The following is a 25,921-nucleotide window of genomic DNA, read 5'->3' as shown; positions in this document are numbered from 1 at the left end:
ATTGTTTTGTTTGATTAGATTCGCTAATATTGATATTGTTCTAGTTGTTTCATATAATTATCCTCTTCCCTCACTGACTGACTGAATTACTGACTGAGTCCTTCCTTTATACAGAAAAGTTGTATACCGCTATTAATTAAAGTCTTTGCGCGCTAATAGACTGGCTTTTAGAGTCAAAGCTATTAGAGTGAATGTTCGATAACACCCTTTAAAAAAAAAAAAATTGCGGAGACAGAATTAGTTTCCTTACCTTTTTTTGTACTTTTATTACCAAAATTGTGCACTAGAATATCTTCAAATTTTAACTTAATTTCATATTCTACAATTTTTTTAGGAAATATATAGAACAACGAAAAATTAAATCAGTAAATCTCTTTAGAATTCCTTCTTCCCTCTATGCATATAATATATGCTATTCATTCTAAGTGGATCTTTTTTTTCATCTTGTTTTATTTGTTAAAAATCTTTTTTCAGGCATTATGTTGATAAAAAGTGTTTAGACTGAAAAAAAAATACAAAAAGACAAAAATTATATGGTAAAAATGTCGACCATTGATGAGGAAACATTCTGGGCCCCTAATAGCCCCTACACATTAGTGGATACAGTTTGCAGGTAATTCAAATGTCAACAGGTATTATAAATAAATCACTGAAAATAACATTTATTATTGGATGTCTCATTTTTTTTAACAATTTTAAGCTGATAAGAATTTTAAATACACCATACCTACCACCAAAAAGACATTAAAATAAAGTAATGTTAGTTACTGCAGATCTGTTAGTTAGTATTGACGTACAAACATACTGACATGTTATGATTATAAAGTAGTTACACTTTCTTGATTCTGAATTGGCATGTATTGCCAGTAAATCCCTGAAAAATAGAGAGCATACATATAGCTCAATTCATTCAAGACAATATAGGTAAAAAGATGTTTTAAATCAGTAGCTACTAAAACTAAATTAACACTCATTTTCTTAACTGGCATTGTTTTATAGTAGCAACTCTAGTATCAAGGATAACAATATCTTTCTCTATACAATCTTATCATATAAAGTAGTAATGTTTTTTTTATCTGTAGATAAAAATTTAAAACTACTGATGCTATTGAGTTCGCCAGTTTATGGAAGTTTCATTTAGGTCCCGGGATAGTTATGGGTTAATTGATTTTTTAAAATTAAGTCTTTAAAATTGATGGTTCTTTATTATTTTGTTTTCCCTACTCCTTGTATACAGAGTTCCAAGGTGCTAGGGATGCAGCCGCTACTATAAGTTTAGTTTTGAATTAATATGACGATTTTCAAACATTTTAAAATAAAAAATTTACCTAGGTTTCTTTTGCGAAACCTGTCCATCCTGGCGACTGATAGAAACAATGGCATTAAGGTAAAATTTTTCTTTATTATCATATTCTTTCTTAACAAAAATACCTAGGTAACCCTTTTGTATGTAACTATTAATAATATTTATTTATTTAAGGAGGAAATTAGTCTACCTCAGTCAGTGAGCGAGAGATTTCTCAGTCTTTACAAGGTAAAGTTATAAATAATGCCTACAAAAAATTGTTGACTAGTTATGAAATATGAATAATTAACTTCTTAAGAAAATTATCGAAAAATTGACTTTCCGTTACCCTCTTTAAAGTTGCGACATCTAAAGTGAAACCAATAAAATCATTACATGTCCAAAGTGAAGAAAGGAAAAGCTTTTATGAACAGCTCCCCCCCCCCCATAAAAAAGAGGTGGTGGTGGGGGGGGGGGGGGGGGTGCTGAGGTCGCTAGGCTCTTTAAGGAAACCAGCAAAATTAACTCATATATCGAAATAAAAGTTTCAAAAGCAGATTATAATTTTTATTTGATTTTTAAAAATGTTTGAAATACCTAGGTATTTTTTTATGGATTATTATTTTTGCAGGACGAAGGTTTAGAATTGACGAATGAATTTTTGGACGTTATATGTGGTAAAGCTAAATTTTCGGTAAGTACCTAGCCAATGAGTTAATTAAGCAAACAAAATTTAGCATAAATGGATATTTAAATCCCAAGGTATTAAATGATCGAGCGTTAGCTCATCATTTAATACCGAGGGATTTAAATATCCATTTATGCTAAATTTTGTTTGCTTAAATAACATTCTATTGCAACAAAAAGGTGATGTTAGCAAATAATTTCTTGAATAAAATCATAAAACGTTTTTTCATTTAATTTTCCTTTTTTTCACTGTTGTGTTTTTATTTGACATTAAAAATAAAAATCATAAAAAATCTTCCAAATCAAAGAGAAAAAATCTTTGAATTATTGGTCAATATAAGTTCAAAGATTTTTTTTATTGTAAAAAGTTAATTTTTTAAAAATATTTTAGAAAAAAAATCTTCTAACAAAAAAAAATTATCATAATCCAAGATGGCGTCAATACATGTAAAATAATATTTTCAAAACAAAAAATTAAAACTTGAATATCTTTTTTCACAGATTGAATTTCAAAAATCGGTCTGACAGTTTTTCCAAAGTCAGTATGATCTATCGAATGAAAAAGGTTTGAAACTGATAGAACATTTCTTTATACTAAAACATATTTTTTCTCCCGTTTTTTCCCACACTTCTAAAAAATGAAATTCAATGAAAATTAAATGGTTCTCACGTTAAAAAAATTTTCTCACGGGTCCATAAAAAGAATTTAAATGAAAATCATATGTACCATTTAAATCAAAATAAATGGTTCCCACATTTAAAAATTTTCCCACGCTTGACATTCTTGAAAAATGCTAAATAAATGGACATTTAAACAAACCAAAGATCGCGTTTTTTGCAATGGAATGACTATTTAGTAGATTTTCTTTCAGTGTTTTTTTTTGCTACTTACCAATTGATATTATTATCCTTGTTTATGTTTTTTAGTAGCGAAGCTACTCTATAATTCACTTTGTCCGTCCGTCAGTCCGTCAGTCCGTCAGTCAGTCCGTAACGCTATGGGGGAAATGGGATTTACTCAGCTCCTATAAAAGATAGAATGCTGAAATTTTTTGACAACATTCCCATCATTAAGGAGCACAATTGACTATAAAACATCATTGGCGTTCGGACCGATTTTTAGCAGGTTTTAGGCTATTTTTATATTTTTCACATTTTTCTCCATATCTTCAGTGTTTATGGTCCGATTTTCAAAATTTTTTCAGTTACAGATATCAAAATTAAATTTCCCGTCGTTTAAAGGAACAACCATGAAGGCCAGACTGCCTTTTTAGCAGGTTTTAGGCTATTTTTATTTTTTTTCACATTTTTCTCCATATCTTCAGTGTTTATGGTCCGATTTTCAAAAATTTTTCAGTTATAGATATCAAAATTAAATTTCCTGTCTTTTAAAGAAAACAATCATGACGGCCAGACTGCCTTTTTGGCAGGTTTTAGGCTATTTTTATATATTTAACACTTTTTTCCATATCTTCAGTGTATATGGTCCGATTTTCCAAATTTTTAAGTTAAGGATTTAAAAATTAAATTTTTTGTCGTTTTAATAAAGCAACCATGACGGCAAGACTGCCTTTTATCAGGTTTTTGGCTATTTTTATATGTTTTACATAGTTCCCCATATCTTTGTTTATTTTGATGCAATTTTCAAACTTTTAAAAAATTTTTCTCATTGTTATGAGCATCTTTAATATAATTTACTTTGACCATCGTCATCATGCAAAATAAAACAAGGTTTCATTTCTATTTTATCCAATAAATTTATTCTTGATTTTAGTAAAAACCTTTTAAATCTACCTGTACGTATTCCCATCGACGATTTTTTGTGCTTCGCTACTTATGGATGTTGTCATCCTTGTTTATATCAATTTTGTTAAGTATGGAAGTGTAACTCTAAATGACTCTGAGATTTCTGACAATGGAATGCAAGTCCTTTTAAGGTAACTAACTACACAGAATATTATGGAGTAGTAGGGCCAGGTAGCTACCTCCACAATAGTTGGCAAAGTATAGCCCAAGTAGGAGAAAAATGCCAGGACCCATAAACAGGCAATATTTATTACCATGCACAAGGACTTCAAAACAAGAAATGGCTATTGATTTATTGTTTAGCAACAGTTTCTTTGTGTTTGGACCTAAGTCGTCATGGAGTAGACCCATTAGGGCCAGCTAAGCTCCAAGTTCAAGTACATTATAACACTGTATTTCTTTCAATAAAAATTCTATCTGATAATTTGTGCATAAATGTTGAATTATTTTGTAAATTTGATTTATATTTTAGACACAAAATCAAAAGCCTACAGCTACGAAACTGCAAAAAACTTACGGTGAGTTCAAGAATAAATATGGTGAAAAAAGAAAAATTAGCGTACCTACCAACTTCTGAAAAAGGGGGAGGAAGTTTATGCTAAAATTCCGTAAAAGTGTTAGTTTTAAGGCTTAAAAAAGTAGTAGAACGATACTATTCACTAAATATGTGTATTCCTTATTTATTGAAAAGAACTAAATAGACAAAAAATATTAGTGAAAAATATTGTTTTTAAGCCTTAAACTCACACCCTTACAGAATTCTAGCACAACCTACCTCCCCCTTTCTCGTTAATGCTATGTTGTAAATGTTAGTTTGTCCATTTTTCTTATCTGTTTTAATATTATTTTAATTTTCTATTCTTGTTTGAATTCTTTAAATATGGCTTCACTGTATTTTATTGTATTAAGCCATTGTATAATAATACTGTATTATGTATTACAGTAAGATTATATGAAATATAATCTTTAATACAAAGTAGAAAGACGTCTTTCCATCTGACATTCCGTCCGGATGAGTTTTAGATCTCTCAAACCGCCTGACCAATTTAGTTCTGCTTTTATTTAGGGAATATTAATCTAGGTCATATATGCCAAGTTTATTTTCCAGGGGAATGACAATTAAACCAAAGGACTTAACCAAACCTAACATACAGTAAAAATTCAGAAAGAGAGTGGACAATGTTAATTTCACTAGCCCTTAAATTTTTATAATAAATTTTTCTTATGAAAGGGTAAATTATTGGTTGGCGTAACAACTTTGGGGACTTAAGTACTTTTGATTAGCTTGTTTATTAAGTTGAGTGTTCAACTGTTTAAACCATTATTTTTTAAACCTACAAGAGGTTTTTTTTTTGTGTATCATTGTTTGGGATTTACAATAATTTACCGGCCATTTACTTTTCCCTTTAGATCCCTGGTATAAGGTACTTTAAAAAAAAAACTTGGTTGTGGTCTAAAGTGACATGAGGGAAACCACACAAATATAAATGATTAATTTTTCTATTCTTAGATTCAAACTCTACACGCCCTGAACCGTAACTCTCACGACCTTGTGAGGCTGGATATTGGATCTGGCGTCAATATTCTTCCCGACTATCTACACCATAATACTATTGCTTTTGGAGGTATGGACTTGTTTTTAGAAACTATTTGTTTTAGTACTCTAAAAGTTACATATGTTAGTCTACCTGTTTTTAAAAGAGCTGTTCCACGTTTGCAATAATTTTTTTTTTATCAAGTAATACACAAAAATAAACACTTAAAATTATTTAAAATTATTAATATTAATTATTATATTAATACTATTAGGTATACTTTCGTCCATTAAATAGTTTGCAAAAATGATTCTGGTCCTAATGTTTACCTATTTGTTTCAGGAGTGGGAGTATCAAGTATGGATTCAAGGGTAAGATAAGCTTCTATTAAAATTGTACCCACACGGAATCCCCATTACCTTCTCAAGTTTTCACAGTAACCATTGTAGTTTCTCTAATCATTGCGACAGAGGGCCAAAAACTTTGCAAGGAAATCAATTGATAAAAGTCATTAAACAACAATAAATTGCGGTATTTTGGCTGTCAATAACACATTTTTATATTTATTCCAATTTACCTTCCTAATACCTACCCGTTAATAAGTAAGAAGTTATATACCTATTTTGTTTTAGCTTTCTAGGATGTTTTTAAATGAACTAAACACTTTGTTTTACAGATATCCAAGGGGGGGGGGGGAGCTTGTTTTGACACATTTGCGTAAACCTGGTGCCTAGGCTTTATCTTTGGACTGAGGGGATAGGTTATTAAAGATAAAATCATTCTTATATGATGAATTTCACGACTCCAGGTGGTCTATGTAAGTGTACAATGTACAGGAAAAAATGAAAAAAAAAATTTAAGAGTTTGAGGTCAGTTTATGAAACAAAATATGCATTGTTTTTTCTTTTAATAACATTAAAAAAGATGCATAGGTATTTTGTTTTATAAGTTGTAACTTTCAAAAAAAATTTTTTTTTTCAATTTAACCAGTACAGAGACCACCTGGAGGCCTATCTAAAAAATCTTAAAACTTCGTGAAATTCATCATATAAGAATGATTTTATCTTTAATATCCTAACCCCTCAGTCCAAAGATAAAGCCTAGGCACCAGGATTACGCAAATGTGTCAAAACTTCCCCCTTGTAATATGTCCTTAATGCCTTCATACATGGGCCCCAGAAACTGTCCAACATCTCTTTTCCTGCCCAAATAATCCCACAAATCTCACTCCCATGGACCTTTGGCAAAATCCCTCCCATGTAGATGCCTTCCTCTCCACCCATCCAAGTTTCACTAGTCTTCCTCCCCTCCTCCGCCCCCCTCCAGAGCCCCCACCATAAGCCCCCCCCCACCATCCTTCTGATGACAACCCGGACCGGAAACGGACAAAGAACAGCCAATACAACAACAACATGGGCCTGTTTACCACTGATAACCCCCCCCCCCCTTTTATTTGTAAATAAATTGAACTTAATTGGTGGGACACCTAGTCCCTGTTAATTGCCTTAATACTGTATTGCCCAACCCTGGGGCCAAATAGTTTTAAAATATAGCCAGACCTAAACTAATCTAAATTAATATCAAACAAAAAAACTACCCCACACCCCCCCATTTTTTTAAGTTTACTCCAAAAACACTAGTGGGGGGAGTTGAGGTTATCATTGCTTCAAAAGGTACTTATGTGAAAGCACCTAAACATATCTTTTGTTAGTATGACTCTGAGGATGATGATTATGAGGATGAATCTGAGTCTGGCAACTATTTCCAAAGACAGGGCCATATTATCCAGGTAATCTATTTTTTTCTGTGGCACCTGCCATTATTTTCGGTGTCATATCTCAAGATGTATGTATATTTTTCAACCTAGTTGAATTTCTTTTCTCTAGTCCCACTCTTTTTTTATGCGAATAGTTTTTTTTTCAGTTAAAATATTCATCCCTGTCATATCTCCTAGAAAAATGGACATTTTGGTACTTCAGTCTTTAGAATGATCATAATTGCCTCCAGTGGGCAGTGGGGAAAGGGGGGATAACCGACCTCTCAAAACATAAGGGGAAGGGGGGTTGACCCACATCTCCAAACATTAGGGGAAGTGGTTTAAAGATGGTTCCTTCCCCCCCTTCCCCCAAAGGAAAAATTTGATAAAAACCTTTTTAGTACAATGTTCACTGTAAAGGATAGACTTATAGCTCCCAGTAAGATAGACTAACAATTTATGCAAATATAAGCATATTGATTTTAAATGACCTTTATATTTATTCTAGGCCCCTAACCTAAAAAGTCTGAGAGTGAAAGATCTGCATGTTAAGAAAGGAAACAATTACTTCCAACTCCTACTCAAGCCTCTTCCAGGTAACAAAGAAAAGTATTCGGAGTATTAAAGCAGGACACCTGTCATACTTTTCTAAATATTTATTAATGAGGAAAAGTTAGGAAGGGAGTGAACATAGAACTGTAAATTTGGCTGGTGCCCAAAGTTTGTTTGATTTGTACTTGGAATTTTATGGGATAGACGATATACGATAAATTGATATACTTACAGATACCCAATGATAATAATATAGTTAACCAATATAATAACTAAGATCCAATGGTGCACAGGAAAAGCTTGAAAAAAATCGAAGAAAATAAGTGTTTTTCGCGTATTTTTGTGATCTGCAAGAAAACTGTGAATATTGAGTAATCGATCCTAGGAACATTTTACAGTGAACTTCACATGATTCAAATGTTTATTAAGGTTTGCGGCGGCTCGAGCTTCCAGGGTTGAACCATCATTACTGTATTTCCAACTATGACTGGCTCAATAATTGTATCAATCTAGTCTTCCTTAATCTACACGACGTTGAAGGTATTTCAAATCTTCTATATATCCTAACTAGCGGCTACGCCCCCTTGATGCCACTAGGGACACATGAGGTGGGGAGAGAGAGAGGGATTCGACCCCCCCCCCCCCCCTTTTTTTATAACCATTTTGGTACAGCGGTAAGCGAGATACACATTCTTGTTTTTTTAAAGCGAAGCTTTTCTACATTAAAGGTCGGTCCAACGTTTAGCTATATCGTTAATTTAGGCATGTCAGAATTTTTCCATCGATTATCGGTTTCTTGATTATATTGTTGCCCAAAGTTTAATAAGTTATTTTTTTCATTCGCTGGCTTAAAAACTTTATTACTTTTATTAAATCTTGTTTGGTCGGTATAAATCTTAAGTGTCCAAACTTTTACATCAATATTTTCAATTTGAAGATGGGCTATTTTTGTATATTATAACTGGGGTATATTCATTTATGTCTCATTGTGTTGTCTTTTAAGATATCTACTTAAATCTCATAGACATGACTCAAACAATTCACAAACAAAATCGATAAATTTCATGAAGGAAAGGACATAAAAATTAAATTAATCTACAACCATTTCGTTCCTCCAATATATATCAGTTTAAAAAGGCAGAATTTCACACAATAAAAATAAGTTGTAAGATTAATTAACCTTCCATTGTCCTATCTGCACCCTGCATCCCTGAATGCAAAGAGTATTATTTCAGGGAGGGAGGGGACATAGAACTCTTAATTAAATTACACTCGTACCCAAAGATTAATAAAAACATTTTGTTATTTGGGTACTTATTTTAAATTTTCTTTGGTTGGTTCATTAAGTTGAGTATACATACGTTTCAGCCAAAAGTTTTAATCCACAGGAGAGAGAAATTTGGTGTTTATTATTACGGATTAACATCAATTTATCCTCCATTGTCTTATCCCTTCGCATCCCTGAAGGTTGTAACGGGTCAATTCTTGTAAACTACATTTTGATGATTTGCGGTTTTAAATCTACAATTAAAATAACATTATATTTTACATTACAAAGATCGTGGTTTTGCAATTTTTCAAAGCATAATTTCTGCACGTACAGCTGCCAATTAAGGCATTAGTTAGAATTCAATTGTCTGTTCGTTTATTTAAAACATGCTGATTTTAACTTTTTTTATCACAACTTTTTGTATGATACAATCCATATGAATTTGTAACATTGATCCGTAATACATCAAGGTAAAATATTTTAAACAGCATCTCTATAGTCAATTCCTAGATATATTTAAACCTAATCCTGAATTTATGCAATTTTACCTCAAGTTTAAATAATCTGCTTATAAAATTTTGACACTCTTACAAGTGTTCATGTTTGTTTGTTCTACAGTTTTATTTCAGAACTTCGCTTTTATGGATATTGTCAGCCTTGTTATAGTACATCTATATTCTGTGTAATATGGTTTGCATTACCTCAGGAATTATAAGGGACAAGGCAATGGAGATAAATTTATGTCCAATTTACAATCTTCCCAATGAAGATAAACAAAATTACCCGTTCTGTAGATGAAAATTATTGATTGAATAGTTTGCTATTTTGAATAAACCAATCAATCAAGAAGATTCTATATAAGTTTTAAAAGTTAGAGCCATTCATAAAACTTTGGGTACCAGTGTATTAAGTTAGTTTTATGCAAGATTTAAATTAATTGGAACGTTTTACGATGTAACATTGAATTAACACTAGCGAAGCGCCTGTAGCATCTAGGGTAGGACAGAAATATTAGAGCATCCCAAGACTTTTAATTAAAAAAAAACTAATAAGTAGTCTTAAAAACAAAATAGTAACAAATTACAAAAAATCTTACTGTTAGGTACTGATTTATTACAAATTAAAATTAAGTTAACATTAATCATAAACAATCATTGTAGATTGGTTGATTTTGTAGATTTAGTTTTATCAGAGTTGTCAGGTGACGTCGTCAGAGTACTGGATTTTGTAGATTTTTTTTTGTCAGAGTGGTCAGATGAAGTTGAGGGGCTGCTGGATTTTTGCTTGTCTGCTCCGCTTCCATTCATCATATTGTTCAGTCTGGACTTTTTAGAAGAAATATTTGACTGCACACCTGACATCACTGAAGAAATACCTGACCTTGCAGCTGACACATCTGAGGAAATTTGTGATCTAGCTGCCGACATCTCTGATGACAGAGCTGATTCATCTGTATTTATTTCGTCAAAAATATTAGATAATCTAGTTGAACTTGGGGATTTGGTGGCAGGTTTTTTAGAAGAGGTCGCTGCTGATTTTTCTGACTCTGTTGGCATATTCAGCATATCTTTTTCTTTAGCAATACGTGACGTGCTTGCTGATATTCTTGAAGATGCATTGTCATCGGGACTTGCAGCTGATTTATTTTCAGATTGAGGTGTTTCCAATGATAGTTGACTAACACTGATACTATCCTCTATAGTTGCTGTGTAGTCACTTAGTGGCTCTAGGAATAGTTTACCACTCTGATTCTCATTAGCTCGGATAATCTCTAGAAATTTGATGATAGACTTTGGCTGAGGCAAAGTATTTTGATTATATTTAGACAAATGAATCAAACATCCTTCAGGATCTAGAATTGCTAGAGAGCGTGGTGAGTGATGAGTGTCGGGACCAAGAATTCCCAGAGCATGGCACAGATCCCCTCCTACATCAGCTATCACGGGAAACTTTAAACCACGCAGCTTGTTTGTCATCCAAGATCTTAGAGAAATATTTGATACTGTGGCAACTCCAATGATTCTTGCATCCAAGCCTCGGAACTTTTCAAGATTGTCATTGAAGGACATCATATTTCTAGCTTCAGCATTTGTAAGATTACTGTCCATAACAACAAACACCAAATATCTGCCTTTATATTTGCCAGTGTCTAAATGTATAAATTTTAGACCTTCATTGCCACGTTCATAAACTGCAACACACGAAGAAGCAGCCACAATTTCATTGATCGGGGCAGATCTACAAATTATTGAACTATTAACTGAAATTTTGGTAGACATTTCATGCAAGACGAAAATGAAATAACTAATTTTAGAAGATTTTTTCAAAATGTGTTCCCTGATTTTTAACCTATTATTATTATAATGTTTCGTCATTGAGATTTCAAATGATAATAATTAATTTTGTTTAGGAGTGGAAAAAGGTGTAAATGAGTTGTGTAGATTAAAACATCTCAAACATTTGGATGTTTCACATTGCAATGAAAATAGAGGACATTTTAAGGTGAGAAGGTATTATATTTGATAACAAAACGATCCTGCAAAGTTTCTTTTGAGCACCTAAACCCACACCGAGTTTTTTAAAATAAATAACACATTATGTTGGATGGAAACTACTGATTATACAATTTTCTTTTATTAGGAGCCTATGCGATTCTTGGAGCAACTTTGTCTCAGTCTTCCCCTGCTTGACTCTCTAGACATCTCAGGTTAATATTATACTAATGCTATACCTCTGGGGACGGTTCATAACAACTTAGGGCCAGACTTTTGAAGTAGGTACCAACTATTGCAGACAATTAATCCTTTGATTGCACGACCTTTGTGTGGAAGTTCTAACTGAATGGTAATGAGTTGCGCCTGTTTTTAGCCAAGGCATACTCCCTACTCTAAACTCTTTATGTCGCGCATCTGTAGGTACCCTTGAACACCTTCCCGACACAAGCGGTTGCGCTACGCGTTAATTTACCGCTTTCCATTTTTTTTTGATAGTAAAGGAAAACAATATTTTTCTTATAGGGGATGGTGAAGGTATTGTTATCAAAAATAGTAATAAACCTTTCCTAGCCCTAATAAAAGTTGCACTGTAAAGGAGAACCATATTGGTCCAGAGGTTAGAATTATCTTAAGCTACAGACACGCACAGATATCCTGTTACTTAATAAAAAGGTTCATATTTATATTTATTCAGGTACAAACCTTGCCAACATGAGAACCCTGGAATGTGGCATTGCTGGTCTTTCTTCAAGGTAAAGAGCAAATATAAATTTTATATTCAGTCCTGAATCTTATCCCAACAAAAATGATAACGCCATTAGATGTCTAGCACTTATAAATCATAGATGGACAAACGGACAAAGTGAGTTATATAGCAGATTTTCACTTCAGTGGTAAAAAAAGTGATATGATAAATAAAAATCACGTGACTATAATTTTTAAATATCAGGACCGACATACGAACTAACTAAGCGACTACGCCACTAGAGGCCTCTAGTGGCCTTTGAATTAGGGGGGGTGGGTCGACTAACTTCTTTTTAAATCTTTTTTTTTGGGGGGAAGGGGGTCATTTTTTTATGTGGCTATTTATTTTAGGAGGGGTTGTGGTGGTACCCTCCCCCCAAATACTTAAAAACCTTCCGCAGACCTATGAGAAGTTACACTGTAATATTGGTTCAGCTGTTAGCAAGATTCTTCGCCAAAAAAAAACATTACTACTTTATATAATAGGATATGTCCATTAGCTATGCAATCTTAACAAAAAAATCAGCCGTCTATGTTATCATTTATATCTATTTAGACTTACAAACCCCTTGAATTTCTTGGGCCTGTACAACACTCTGGATGCCTGTGCTAGAGATTTAATACCCGCCAGGTACAATTTTATCCAGGAGGGAGGAAACATAGGACTGTAAATTACACTGGTACCAAAAGTTTTATAACTTTGATATTTAGTCGTTGGTTAACCTAATTTGGAGTACTTTTATTGAATTTTGTTTGGTTGTTTTTAAACTAGCTACCTAGAAACTTTTAACCAATAATGTTAATCTTAAAAAAGGGTAAATTTTAAATGATGTTATTTTTGTTTGTTTATTACTTAAGCTCAGATTAGGTCATATTGAGCTCTAGGTAGCCCATCAGGGATAGGGCACCTCAGGTACAAGTCCCGCAGGGGTTAGTCATTGAAAAACTCCCCCTAATTTGTAATTTTAAAAAAAAAGTCGGGAGTGCGCTATTAGTGCTCAGAAGGTACTTGTGTTAAAGCTCCTTAGAAACTAACTAGCCACAAGCACCTAAACAACTGACTTACTGAACCTTGGGTATTATTTGTAGATGTATATCTGGGAACAGTACAGAGGAACAGATCCTGGTAGCTGGAAGATTATACATTGACAGGGTACCTCTCCTAGAAAAAGTACTCAATGATCTACACAGAAAGGTAGAAATTATTTACATTTGACTGTAAATTACCTTTGAACCCAAAGTTTTATAACCAAGTTATTTTTTTTTGTTTTATCAAAAATATTGGTTATTTTTTATTGAATTTTGATTGTTTTTTTCCTCAACTAGAAGTGTCCAAACGGATGAGCCAATATTTTTTATTCACAATGAGAAGCTACCCTGTTAAGGAGAACCCGTTCGGATCAGCGGTTAGCGAGAGCCTTCGGTACAAACACAAAGACACACAAACAAACAGATAGACATCCTGTTACTATAGTATAAGGATAGGTTTTATTTTAATTGGGGATGTATTAGCAATTTAACGTCCGTTATCTTATCCCCTTAAGATTCCCTAAGAAATGATAAATTCACTGGAGTGAAACAAATATTCTTTTTTTTATAGTTTAAAAAAAATATATTTCGGTGAACGTGGCACCTTCTTCAGTCTTATGCAGTTTAGATGGATGTCAGGTAGTTACAGAGCAGCATAAAATAAGCCAGCTATGCCTTTTAAAATAATATTTTTCCAGGTAAAAGAAGCAGAACTTTCGTTGGAAGATTGGAAAAAGGCCCTCCACCTGATTATCACCGCTATGGACAGACATACACACGAGAAACATATTCAAATTTCAGGTAAAATTTTTAAAGGAAAATCAGATTTCAGGTAGCTTTTTTTTGTTGCAATATTTTACTTTTAATAAGAAAATTTCAGTCTATTTAGTGTCAGTTGTTTTAGACATTATTTTCTTCTTATGAACCCCCTCCCACCCCCCACCCCCCAACAAGTATCAGTACTGCCACAGTTTTAGACATATAAAGAAACACCTTTATTTAATTTGATGGATATTTTTACAGAGAATATTGACCTATAATATTTTCACACTAATTCTAGACGTATTCCAAAACAGGAAAACGCAGTTTTCTTAGGGTCACACTCTTAAACATCCAAGAGTGGGAGTTTATTTACACCCCTCAAACTTTGTAACCCTATATTTTATCCCCTCAAAACTTTAAATGATACATTAGATTATCCCCCTCCAAATAGCTTGGACATGGACGTCCCTGTTCACCCTGTACATACATGCTGTTAATTTTCCTATCCATGTTTCTCTGATTGTTTATCTTATTACAGGAAGTGCTTCACTGTTCTACGTCATCAAATCTGATTCTCACAAAGCTGAACTCAACCCAAAGGTAGGTATTCCATTGATATTTTTTTTAGTATTATATTCAGGTTTTTAGGATGATTGGCATTATTAGGGTACAATTATGTAAAATAGGTACACTTAACAATCTGTACATATAGTTTTTTAAAAGATTTAAAATCAAAACAAATAGATTTCACACAAAGTGGCTGTTGAGCACTGATAAACCCCTCGCTTATTTCTTTAAAATATACTAGCGGCTACGCCCCTAGAGGCCTCTAGGGGCACTTGAGGAGGAGAGGGTCGAATTTAATAATTCAATTTCTTATTTTAGATTATAAAAGAAAAAGTAAAAAAAATTTACGTTTGATGTTTGTTTTTCGTTGAACTCTCTTTCTAAAATTGAGAAATTTAAAAGAAATTTAATTTCTCTAGGGAGGGTGGTGATACCCTCCCCCAAAATAGTTATAAACCTTCCCGAGACATATGAGAATCTACCCTGTTAAGGAGAACCCGATCGGTTCAGCGGTTAGCGAGATCCTTCGGTACAAACAAACAAACACACAGACACACAGACACACAAACATCCTGTTACTTTATTATAAGGATTAAAAATAAGGGCGCAGGATAGTTTTTCCCTAACCACCTTAATTAAAAAAAACCGAAAATGAAACCCCCACCCCCCTCATTTCAAGGTTTCAGGTTATCCGTACTCAACGAGTAAACAAGGTGAGTGAAAATACTAAATAATATGATATTTCTTTTAATTTTTAATATCATTTTGTTATTTATTTAGATGAAAAAGAAAATTTTATCCACACTTCTGAATGGAATGTTTGCTCACAAGGAATTTTATCTTAAAATTATCAAAATTAATTAAAAACATGAAAGTAAATTAAATCCATGAGCTAGGTATACTATAAATATGCAGGGAGTAAGGGAGGGGACAATGGGCAATTAATTCAATTTAAGAGTATTTGCTGAAAGACCTTGAAATCCAGAATAATCCGGAAAATATGGAGTAAATTTTAAAGGGAGAGTTATAACAATACAGAAAACAATAAAATAAGAAAAAAGTTCCAAGAAAAAAGCATTCATTTGAAAATTTTATTACCAGCACATCAGACTGACGTAACCATTATGTAATCAATAACTAGAAAAATCTCCCTGGAACCCATTCAACCCTTAGCCCAATAACCCAAAATTTGATTGGATTCTTAGATTGCTCATAAAACAAATATCACAATAAAGTTTTTATCTATGAAATGATATTTTCTGGAGAGAAAAAAATTGTTAAAACCAGCCACATCATAACAAATTAAGTTTATTGATACTTGTCTGCAAAATACAAAACTAACAAACAAGTGCGTGGCATTTTGTGCGCTAGTACCCAAAGTCAGTCAGAAACTGCTAAATTCTTGTACATTCCCTTTAAGCCAGTACCCAAAGTCTGAGACTACTAAAAATTGAATATTCGATCCATTGTCCCCTCGCTTACTCCCTGATAAATATGCGTTTACTACAAATTTTCTTTTTTTCTTATACAAACACACACACTACATCCTGTTACTTCTATCTAAGTATACTAGCGGCTACGCCCCCCGAGGCCTCTAGGGACACTGGGTGGCGCTTTATATTTATTTTTTTATTTTTGGCGGTTTCTATTGAAAAGGTAGTAGTACCCTCCCCTTAAATACCTATAAACCCTCCCAGTACCTAAGAGAATCTACAAGTACCTTATCGATTCAGCAGTTTGGGAGATACAAGCTACAAACACTCATAGACATCCTGTTACTTCTATTTAAGAATATAAATTAGATATTATATTTTGTTAGTCTGATCTGACAGTGATGAGAAATGGATGTATTATCCTCTCCATCTTTAGAATTCCAGAAGATATTCTATTCGATTATGAAAGGTAAATATCGCTAATTATTTGTTTTAATCGGGGCTTTCACAAAATTTCCTTGTTGAGCACCTATACCCCATCCCCCTTTATTTTTAAAACTAATATATATTGGGGAGGGGGCCCTATTATTGCTGGGCCTATCCCTGACGGGCTACCAAATACCTATAACCTGACCAAGCGAGTAATTACGTATAAGTGTATTTAAAATAAACAACAATCTCCCCCTCCCCTCCCCCCGGCTCCGTACATATATATTTTTAAGAGGTTGCGTGATTAATTATATTGCAACAAATGATATTTAGGTTGGTGAGAATCTTGTTGTACACAGTGAAGGAACAGGTGGAAGATGATGACTCATTTGTTCAAAGATGCGGAATTTTCTTGCTTAATAGCCTTGCTTGCCAGGTAAAGGAACATCACGGATCAATGGATTTATTATTACTTGGATCTTACAAAAGCTTATCATGTAAACTAATAAGGTGAAATTTGTACCAAACTAAAATAACGATCCTTCCCCCTCTACCCTCTTTATTCCATCTCTTTTAACTGGATGAATGAACTGACCATTAAATGACACTGGAGATACCAACCTAAATTGACGACAGTTTTCCCCATATCAAAATATCCTCGCATATTCTACATCCATTCATGAATTATAAGATCTATTTTATAAGCAGCAGTATTTTTAGCAATAACATTATTATATTGAAAATAGGATATAACAGAAATAAAATGATAAATCTGTAATACCTGGATATTTACCTCATTTTTGTTGCTTTGCTTTTAGAGTTATTACCTCTGAATACCTAAGTAGAATTATTTTCTCGTTACAATTGTTTCCTGTCTTGCAAAACTTAGAATATTTGAGATACACTTAGTTACGTTTTTTTTTAATTGCTTTATATGGTGGCCTCTCCAATAGTTAAAACAAAATTAAAAGGGTCATGGAAAGAAAACGAAGTTGAGGGTTTCATCGTATTTCCACAGTAGCTTTTGAAAGGTTAGGTTAGGTTAAGTAAATGTTACTGATTGCCCCGCAGGGTTAGAAAATATGCACCTCAGGGCTAGAGCCCCCCGCAGGGGCTAGAAATAGGTATAAAAGCTACTGTGAAAATACGACGAAACCCGCAACTTCGTTTTCTTTCCATTATCCAATTAAAATTATGGTGGAAGTGTTTGTTTTTCTCCTGTGCCTAACCCTTGCAGGGGGTCTAAGCCCAGCGGGGCCTTTACTTTATCGCTCCTACCCAGGTTGGAGGAGTACAAAGAGAGTTGGTTGGAAGTCTGGGAGCTATTGAAGAGATGCTGAATTTTATTAGTCAGAGGCTATCTGCTGGGGTGAGTCAATTTTTAAATCAAATTCAGCATGAACAATTTCTTTTTTGTAGCGAGGCTACTTTTTAATTTATTGCATCCGTCAGTAAAACTATGGGGGAGATGCGATTTTCTTAGCTATTATGTAAGATAAACAGCCGAAATCTTTGGTGATTTATTTAGTACCTACCACTGTGCAATAAGATATATAAGTTTTCCGGAATTTTAAAGTTAGGGGGAGATTTGAAATCTGCATCAAATTTTAAGGATTTTTTATAAAATTCGTTTTTTCTATAATTCCTTATCTAAAAGAGGAAATGCATTTTAAGTTAATTAATTTTGACCAATAGGATAGGTGGATTTTAAACTACCTGCGCTCTAATTGGTTGAATGATGTACGACATCCAATCAGAGCGCAGATTTTTTAAATCCACCAATCACAGATGCCAAAATTAATTAACTTAAAATGCATTTCCGCTTTTAGATAAAGAATTATAGAAAAAACGAATTTTATAAAAAATCCTTAAAATTTGATGCAGATTTTTTCAAATCTCCCCCTAACTTTAAAATTCCGAAAAACTTATATATCTTACTGTGCAACCAATAATTAAAATACTTGTTATATTGGTCATGCTTCAAAAGACAGATATTTTTTTAGGTTTCGTGATTTTTATGGAATATTCTCCCTTTTTCTTTTTATAAAAACCTAACATCTTATCTTTAACTCACTTTGTCCGTTTGTACATCCATTATTTTTTTTTCTTTGCTACTAGTGAATGTTGTACTACAATCAAACTATAATCTTGGGGATACAAGTAATATGTTACACGGAAAAAAAGGAAAAATTTAGATTTACCAAATTTTTAATTGGCTCTTATTTTTCTTCAAGTTAAAATAATGCCTAAATACAAAAAGTATTTTTTGTTATTAGCAGGGCTCGACAGCCGCGCCCTTTAAATTTTTTTTTAAAGATGGATATTTTGGTCGGGTTTAGACTTCCAATAGATTCTTAAAATTTAAAGGGTGATTTCTCTGAGGCTTACAGGCGGCTTTCGCGCTGCTGCCGAGCCCTGGTTATAAAAACTGATTAATTTTGTTGTTCAGATTTGTGACGAATTAATGGAGACCGCATGGTCGACAATGTGGAATGTCACTGATGAAACACCCTCCAACTGTGAAAGGAATTACTTGCATTACATTTTATGTCTTATCACACTAGTCTCTCCTAGTAAGGGCGGGGAGGTCAAAATTAGGTGAAAACCACACCTTAACATTATAACCAATTCAGTCCAGCAGTATATAATCCTAGATCTTTAGCTTAAGACATAAACCATGTCTACTATATATTATAGGATAAAACTCCGCCGCCAAATGTGTTTCATTTCTTACAAAATTTTACTGTGGCTTATATGTTATGATTAAATCAAGCCATTTTTAATTTATCTAAAACCTGCTGAGTGGCATTTAAAACAAGACTATACTTAAATAAAAATTACATTTTTTCTCATCATAACATTAACCACACTGTTTAGTGATTGGTTCACTTTCATTGTTACAAAAGGGGACTATCCACGAACCAGAGCACGTGATTCTAAGCATCTTCCAGTATTGACCCATAGTATTTTTTTAGTGAATATACTAGTTATATGTTTAATATTTGCTTTATCGACTAAAAAGTTAGGTTTCACCATGGTTTTATATGAAAAAAACTTTGAAATGTAAATCAATTTTTAAAGCAATATCATCAAATGCTTTGTTGAGTTCAAAGGACAAAATAAAATAACACTGCAGAAAAGCATCAAATGTTGTAAATTATAAAAGTACATTAATTAAACTGTTTACAAGTTACCAACCATTTTTCTAAATATACATTTTTAATCAAAATAATATACTTTTGTGTTAAAGCTTTTAAACAACAGTTTGAACTCATCAAAACATTCGATGATATTGAACCAAACAATGCTTAACATTTCAAAGTTTTTTTTTTATAAAACCATGGTGAAACCTAACTTTTTTGTCGATAAAGCAAGTATTAAACATAAACCTAGTATTTTTACTAAGAAAATACTATGGGTCAATGCTGGAAGATGCTTAGAATCACTTGCTCTTGTTCGTGGATAGTCCTCTTTATAGAAAAAGACATAAAAAAATAATGCCTGTTGAATTGAAAGGTTTTTGAAAGGAGGCGGGATGAATTTATTCCTACATTGCAAGGTAAATATCATTGTGTTACTTGCTGCTACGCCCCTAGAAGGTATACCTACCAAAAATGTTTTCTCGGTCGCTAAATGGGGTTAGATATGTTTTTTGTTGTTGTGATTTCTCTTGGGAGGTTGGTGGTACCCCCTTCCTACCCCCCCCCCCCCTAAAAAAATAGTTATAAACCTTATTATGAGATTATTCGGTACAGAAAGTTATCTTGTTACTTTATTATAAAGATTTGTATTTATTTATACTTAACTCACTCATTCATGCAGGTCATAAAGATTTAATATAAGTAAAAGTTTAAAGAAAAATAATTGGAATTATAATCTGAATATTGACCTCCACAGCTTTTCTAAAAATATTTAAAAACATTTTGGGCAGGCTGTAGGCATAGGAAAAAAAAATTATAATGTCATCTTTGCAATTTATTAATATGGATACTTGATTTTAAATCAATTAAAAAAATAGTTAACATTACACTTATGAAACAGATATTAAAAAGAATTATCTTTTCTAGAAAGACAAAAGATACCCAATCAATTCTCTTATGTAGTCTGAACTTTTTGTATTTTATAGAATATGTTTCCCGAGAAGAAGCATCTGTTGAGAAATATGCTTGGTCTGATTGGTAATGTTGCTGAAGTACCCAGGCTCAGAACTTATCTTATGAACAGGTATATAAATATACTTGGTCTTATTGGTAATGTTGCTGAAGTACCCAGGCTCAGACCTTATCTTATGAACAGGTATATAAATATACTTGGTCTTATTGGTAATGTTGCTGAAGTACCCAGGCTCAGACCTTATCTTATGAACAGGTATATAAATATACTTGGTCTGATTGGTATTTCCATTTGTTCCAACATTTTAACATACATAAAAATAAGTTTTACAAAGAAATGAAAATTTCCGCATATAAATTTTTACTTCAGTGAGTTCGTGGAAGAGTTTTCTTTCCTGCTGGATTCATCTTTGGATGGCATTGAAGTTTCTTATAATGCTGGTAAGTTTAAAGTCTTTTTTTAATGCGTCTATTAAGATCTCAAAAATTGCTATTTAAATTCTTAAAATTTTCTAATCTTCTGATTTTGATAACAGAAGTGGCTTTATAGCCTCCGGAGAGCTCTCATCTTATTTTCTATATGAAAATTAATAATGATTTATCGCATAGTATTTTAAACAGTTTTTTGCGGATATAAAAATGTACAATAATAAAATAAAAACCAGTTATTTTTAGCCCCGAGATGCTAATAACCTGGTTATAATCTTATGATTGAAAATATTTTTAATCGTAGAAAACTGGATATGATACGATGCTATACATAACTTCCAGTATGGCCGTGAAACGGTTGTAATCCACCGGATATTATTCGGTTTTGAAGCGATACAGGAAAATTTTGTTTGCCCTTTCACTCAAAGTAAATTTGTATTTATATTTAGCTGGAGTGGTAGCACATCTGGCCAGTGACGGAGTGAGAGCGTGGAAAATTCAGACTCCAGATAGGAACATGGTTCTCAATAGAATGGTCAGAGCTATCAAGAGGTCAGTACTTGCTTAATATTTGAAATAAGCTATTTTTTTAACATCATTTTTTAACAGGTAAATAAATGAATATGACAATGGCCAACAAATTGTTGTACAACCCTAATGATGAAAATGATACACAAAATAGCCCCTTCTGTAGATTAAAATTGTGGTTGAAACGTTTTAACACACAACTTAATGAATCAACCAATAAAAATTCACTAAAGTCCCCAAAGTTGTTAAGGCAACGAACAAAAAAAACTTATAAACTTTTGGGACTAGTGTAATAAATAGCCCATTGACTCTCTGACTTTTTAACCTATTTTAATTTTAATAGGTGGCCAATTCATTCCAAGAGAAACATAAACTACAGATCCTTCGAGCCAATCATCCGACTTCTGCCAGTTATCCACACCCCACAGTGTCAGCTCTGGGCCGTTTGGGCTATTGCCAACCTAACAAAGGTCAGTACTTCCTTCAGTTTTAACAGAGCAGTCACTCTAAAATTATATTAACGTCCGACATTCTGTTAAATCAATGTAAATGCACTCAAGAATCTGGACAATATTAGATTTTTTTTGTAGGCTTATAAATCTCATTGACTCTGGTAATGTGTGAATAAAGTCTGTCCGTTTGTCCATCAGTTGCTGCCAAAGTTATCCAAGCCAAGATTTTTACTTTGTAGATTTATTTCTTTTCGTTTTGCGCTTTTTTAGTGTACAATTATCCCATAATATGGCCAGTAGTAAACTTTAAACAATTGTACGCAGTGTCAGAGGCCGTGATTCAGCAAATTAATTCCATTATAAATAGCTAAAATTTTTAATATATTAGTGGTGTAAAACTTGTTTAGTCTTGTATCTAAAGGAAATCGGGTAAGAAAGGAGGAAGTGGGTTTTGGGGAAACTTTCACTTAGAATTGTTAGTTAGAATCCTGGTCTCTTGTCCCTGAGTTGTGTATATGATTAAGTTTTATATCTATTATACAAAGTAGAATGATGTCTGTCTGTCTGTCCGTCAAATTTCCCTTTTTTTGCAAGCAAAGCCTCTATAGGCTAGCTGTGAAGTCGCTAGTAATTTTATATTGTATTAAGGTTTGCCCAGAAAAGTATTGTTCCCTGGTTGAGGAGGAAGGAGGTCTTCACCTGATCAAGAACATCCTGCAGAACCCTCATGCCATCCATCTGGATACCAGAGAAGATCTTCTTAACTTTGCTGTCCAAGTCAGGTAAACCAAACGTAGAGTATTCAAGAGTTTTATATCTGCAAATTTATTTCTTAATTCCATTTTATAAATGAAAAAAAAACAATTTGTGCTTTTCTACAAAATACCTGGTGGGCTCTGATAACTCCCCGCCCTTATATTCAAGATAAAGTTTTTTTTTGTGTATAGATTCCCTTACTAAGGAGCCTCCATTAAATAATTTCGTTGGTCAGTCAGTCTTGCTACAAAGAATAAATATTAAAACATTTGAAAGGTTTCGTGACTTTTTCCAAAAAGTTTAATATTGATTTATGACCTCTTATATTTGCATTTTTAATTACTGACATTTGCTTTGTCTACTTTTATCTAAGATTTTTGTGCTACGCTACTTATGGATGTCGTAATCCTTGTTTTAATAAACAAATAATTTATTTTAATTTTTAGTAACAATGTTGCCGCCTGGAAAGAAAAAGCAGCTGTGCAAAATTCTGCTGTGCCTACCAACTCTGCAAGTCCATAATTGGTTTGGCATAGAAAAAATGTTTACAAACTTCTCTTCTAAGAATTATAAAGTTTTTTTTTTTTTTAAACAAAAAAGTAAAATTTGAAGTCTTGAAAACATACACAAAACCGATTTTTTCTTGAAAACGAGCAAATCTAGTTCATTCAGGAAGGGACAGGACAATTCCTCTCTTTTTTCCCATTAACAACTTTAAACTACCATTGCCCTAAACATAAGGTTATAAATGAAAGAAATTAGCAATAACTGAAATTTTTTCTCCACATTTTCAAATTTACATTCAGCTATCTATACGACCAGTCATAATTAGAATTATTACAGATTTATATTTATCATATATTCTTAAATTATATAATCTTTTCATTGTGGTTCGGAACCAGTTTTAGCCAGTTGAATTACAGCTAATCAAGTTCTGATCTGTGGTGGAAAATATTGTTCAATTGAGACAGCTTGAAACTTTTAATGTTCTTTTTGAATTTGTGCTTTGGTTTAATAGCATAGTATTATTTTTCTCAAACAAAGTATAATCAAATATTTTTTTAGCTTCTTCCAAAATTGTATAGATCTGATTGTTTTAATGTAACAGTTTATTTGATAGTTATATGTTAAATTATATATCATAGTATTCATTCTTAATAATGTATTATTTTTTTATTTTTTGTTATCATTCCTCTAAACTCTAGTGGAGTATCAATGTTAACCCCCACCCCTTCATCGTTTTATTAAACTCCTCTAAACCTGAACCATATTTTATCTTTTAGATATAAGGCAAAGCATATGAAACAAAGACATCAATCTAGCTTAACGATTTCTAGTGGCATTCAAGAGAAGGATTGGGAAGGGGGGGGGGAGGCAGTCGACAATCCACTTTCAATTCTAAGTAAATTTCCTGGCCATTAAGGAGCTTAACTGTAAATTGAGATAAATTAGAATCATTTATCGATCAGTGGTTAGTGATTTCTTGAAGCTAGAGACAAATAAACAGACAAAAATCCTATTACTTTTATATCACGATATAAATCGATAAATGGGGGTCACAGGTGCTCCACTGTTTAATTAGAGGAAAACTATTGTCATAAATGTATGTAGCAGCTCTTAATAGTTTGCCATTTTACCAAATTCTATTTTGCAACTCAAATGGGCATTTTATTCAAAGTCATTCGGGTTTCATCAATTAGAAAATTTAAAAAAATACCTATTATATCTAAAAATTACTCTAGTCACGGATATATTTTAAATATTACATTCCTGTCATTTTATTGGTTTTATTTGATTCAATATAAAACTAAGGATTATAATATGTATTTTCAGTATGGCTTCTAAACCGATTAATATCCGCTGGATTGGAACCGGTTCTCAGCCATACTGAAAAATCACGTATAGCATCGTACCACAGAAAACTTTCTACGAATATTAAAATGAAAATTCATATAATTAAGGCCCGGGCAACCTTAAACTGGATTAAATCTCATAATTTTTCATTTTAATATCCACAGAAAGTTGTCTATAATACGATGCGATAAATAACTATTTTAGAATATAGGCGATTGACCGCGGAAACGAGAATATGATTCATTTTTGTAGTGATCAATATTTATTAATCTACACGGTTCATGACCGGTTTTTATCCTGCGTGCGGATATAAATATGGAATAGTTATTTATCGCGTCGTATAATAAACAGCTTTCCGCGGATATAAAAATGTACAATTTTAAGATGATCAAAACAAGTTTTTTTTAGCTTCGAGATTTTGAAGTCACGGGCTAACAAAACTGGTTTCAATATTATTATTGTACATTTTTATATTCGTAGAAAACTGGATATAATACTATATGATACATGATTTTTCAGTATGGCTTAGAACTGAATCTAATACAGCGGATATTAATGGGTTTCGAATACATACTGGAAAATAGTAACAAAATACTGCCCTATATTATCAAAAAAGGCATTTTCAAATTCGATAAAATAGTTTTAATACAAAATTCAATAATCAAAGTTAAAATTTTCTCGCCTTATCACACGGAAATACCTTATAAAAAGAGACATTTAGAGGCATTACCTATTATTGTTAGATAATTGTCATCAGATGTTATTATGTATTACGGAGTATTTCAAATAAAGTCATTCGTTATCAAAAAGTGTTTTTTTTTCATTTCATTACAAGGGGATATTATTATGCTTATTATTTAGGCCGATAATTTTTTGTCGGCCAAAAGCATTGAAAATCATTTATTAACGTTTTGGGGTCATGTGAAGGAAACGAAGTTGAGGGTTTCTTCATATTTTTTACAGTAGCTTTTATTCTATTTTCAGCCCCTGCAGGAGGCTCTAACCCTGCAGGGCCAATTGCCTAACCCTGCGGAGCAAACACCTAACCTAAAATAACCTTTCAAAAGCAACTGTAAAAAATACGACGAAACCCGCAACTTTGTTTCCTTCATATGACCCACGTTTTGTGAAGTAATTTGATGTTTAAATGCTATAGTAATAGGATGAATGTTTGTCTGTCATGTAAGTTAGTTCTATAAAATAAGTTCCATAGCGCTAGATACTAAACTAGAGGACGTCCGTCAGTCCCTAAGAGTAACTTATTAGCTATAAGATTTTTCCAACTGTCTTAATCATTTTGTGAAGATTCTCCACACAATGAGACATGTTACAATTACATAATATCTGATCCTAGAGGCCACCCATTTAGGTAACAACCATTGGTATTTTATAATAAAATTTCATAGTTGAAAAAAAAATAAAAACAGCTATGACAACATC

The 25,921-nt window shown here is 32.7% G+C and overlaps 1 protein-coding gene across 1 annotated transcript; it reads left to right on the top strand.

Annotated features, from left to right (window-relative positions):
- The first annotated feature begins 468 nt into the window (after positions 1–468).
- On the top strand, positions 469–25,062 carry LOC145319307 (protein zer-1 homolog). Its single transcript, XM_080161378.1, has 31 exons — positions 469–613; positions 1,333–1,387; positions 1,481–1,534; positions 1,917–1,979; positions 3,848–3,909; positions 4,251–4,296; positions 5,289–5,403; positions 5,656–5,684; positions 7,025–7,102; positions 7,578–7,665; positions 8,051–8,161; positions 11,302–11,393; positions 11,532–11,598; positions 12,081–12,138; positions 12,687–12,761; positions 13,220–13,325; positions 13,858–13,960; positions 14,460–14,521; positions 15,269–15,319; positions 16,308–16,390; positions 16,684–16,786; positions 17,633–17,719; positions 18,800–18,877; positions 19,868–19,909; positions 20,477–20,574; positions 20,833–20,903; positions 21,341–21,443; positions 21,763–21,889; positions 22,520–22,653; positions 23,074–23,831; positions 24,210–25,062. Exons 1-30 carry the CDS (start codon positions 534–536, stop codon positions 23,147–23,149), a joined length of 2,397 nt encoding a protein of 798 aa, XP_080017504.1. The 5' UTR covers positions 469–533; the 3' UTR covers positions 23,150–23,831; positions 24,210–25,062.
- Positions 25,063–25,921: the final 859 nt, after the last annotated feature.

The sequence above is a fragment of the Acartia tonsa genome, chromosome 5 (assembly GCF_053477335.1).
Source record: "Acartia tonsa isolate MP-2025a chromosome 5, ASM5347733v1, whole genome shotgun sequence".
Lineage (NCBI taxonomy): Eukaryota > Metazoa > Arthropoda > Copepoda > Calanoida > Acartiidae > Acartia > Acartia tonsa.
Note: the sequence above shows the minus strand (reverse complement) of the source record. Positions and strands in the feature narration are given on the sequence as shown.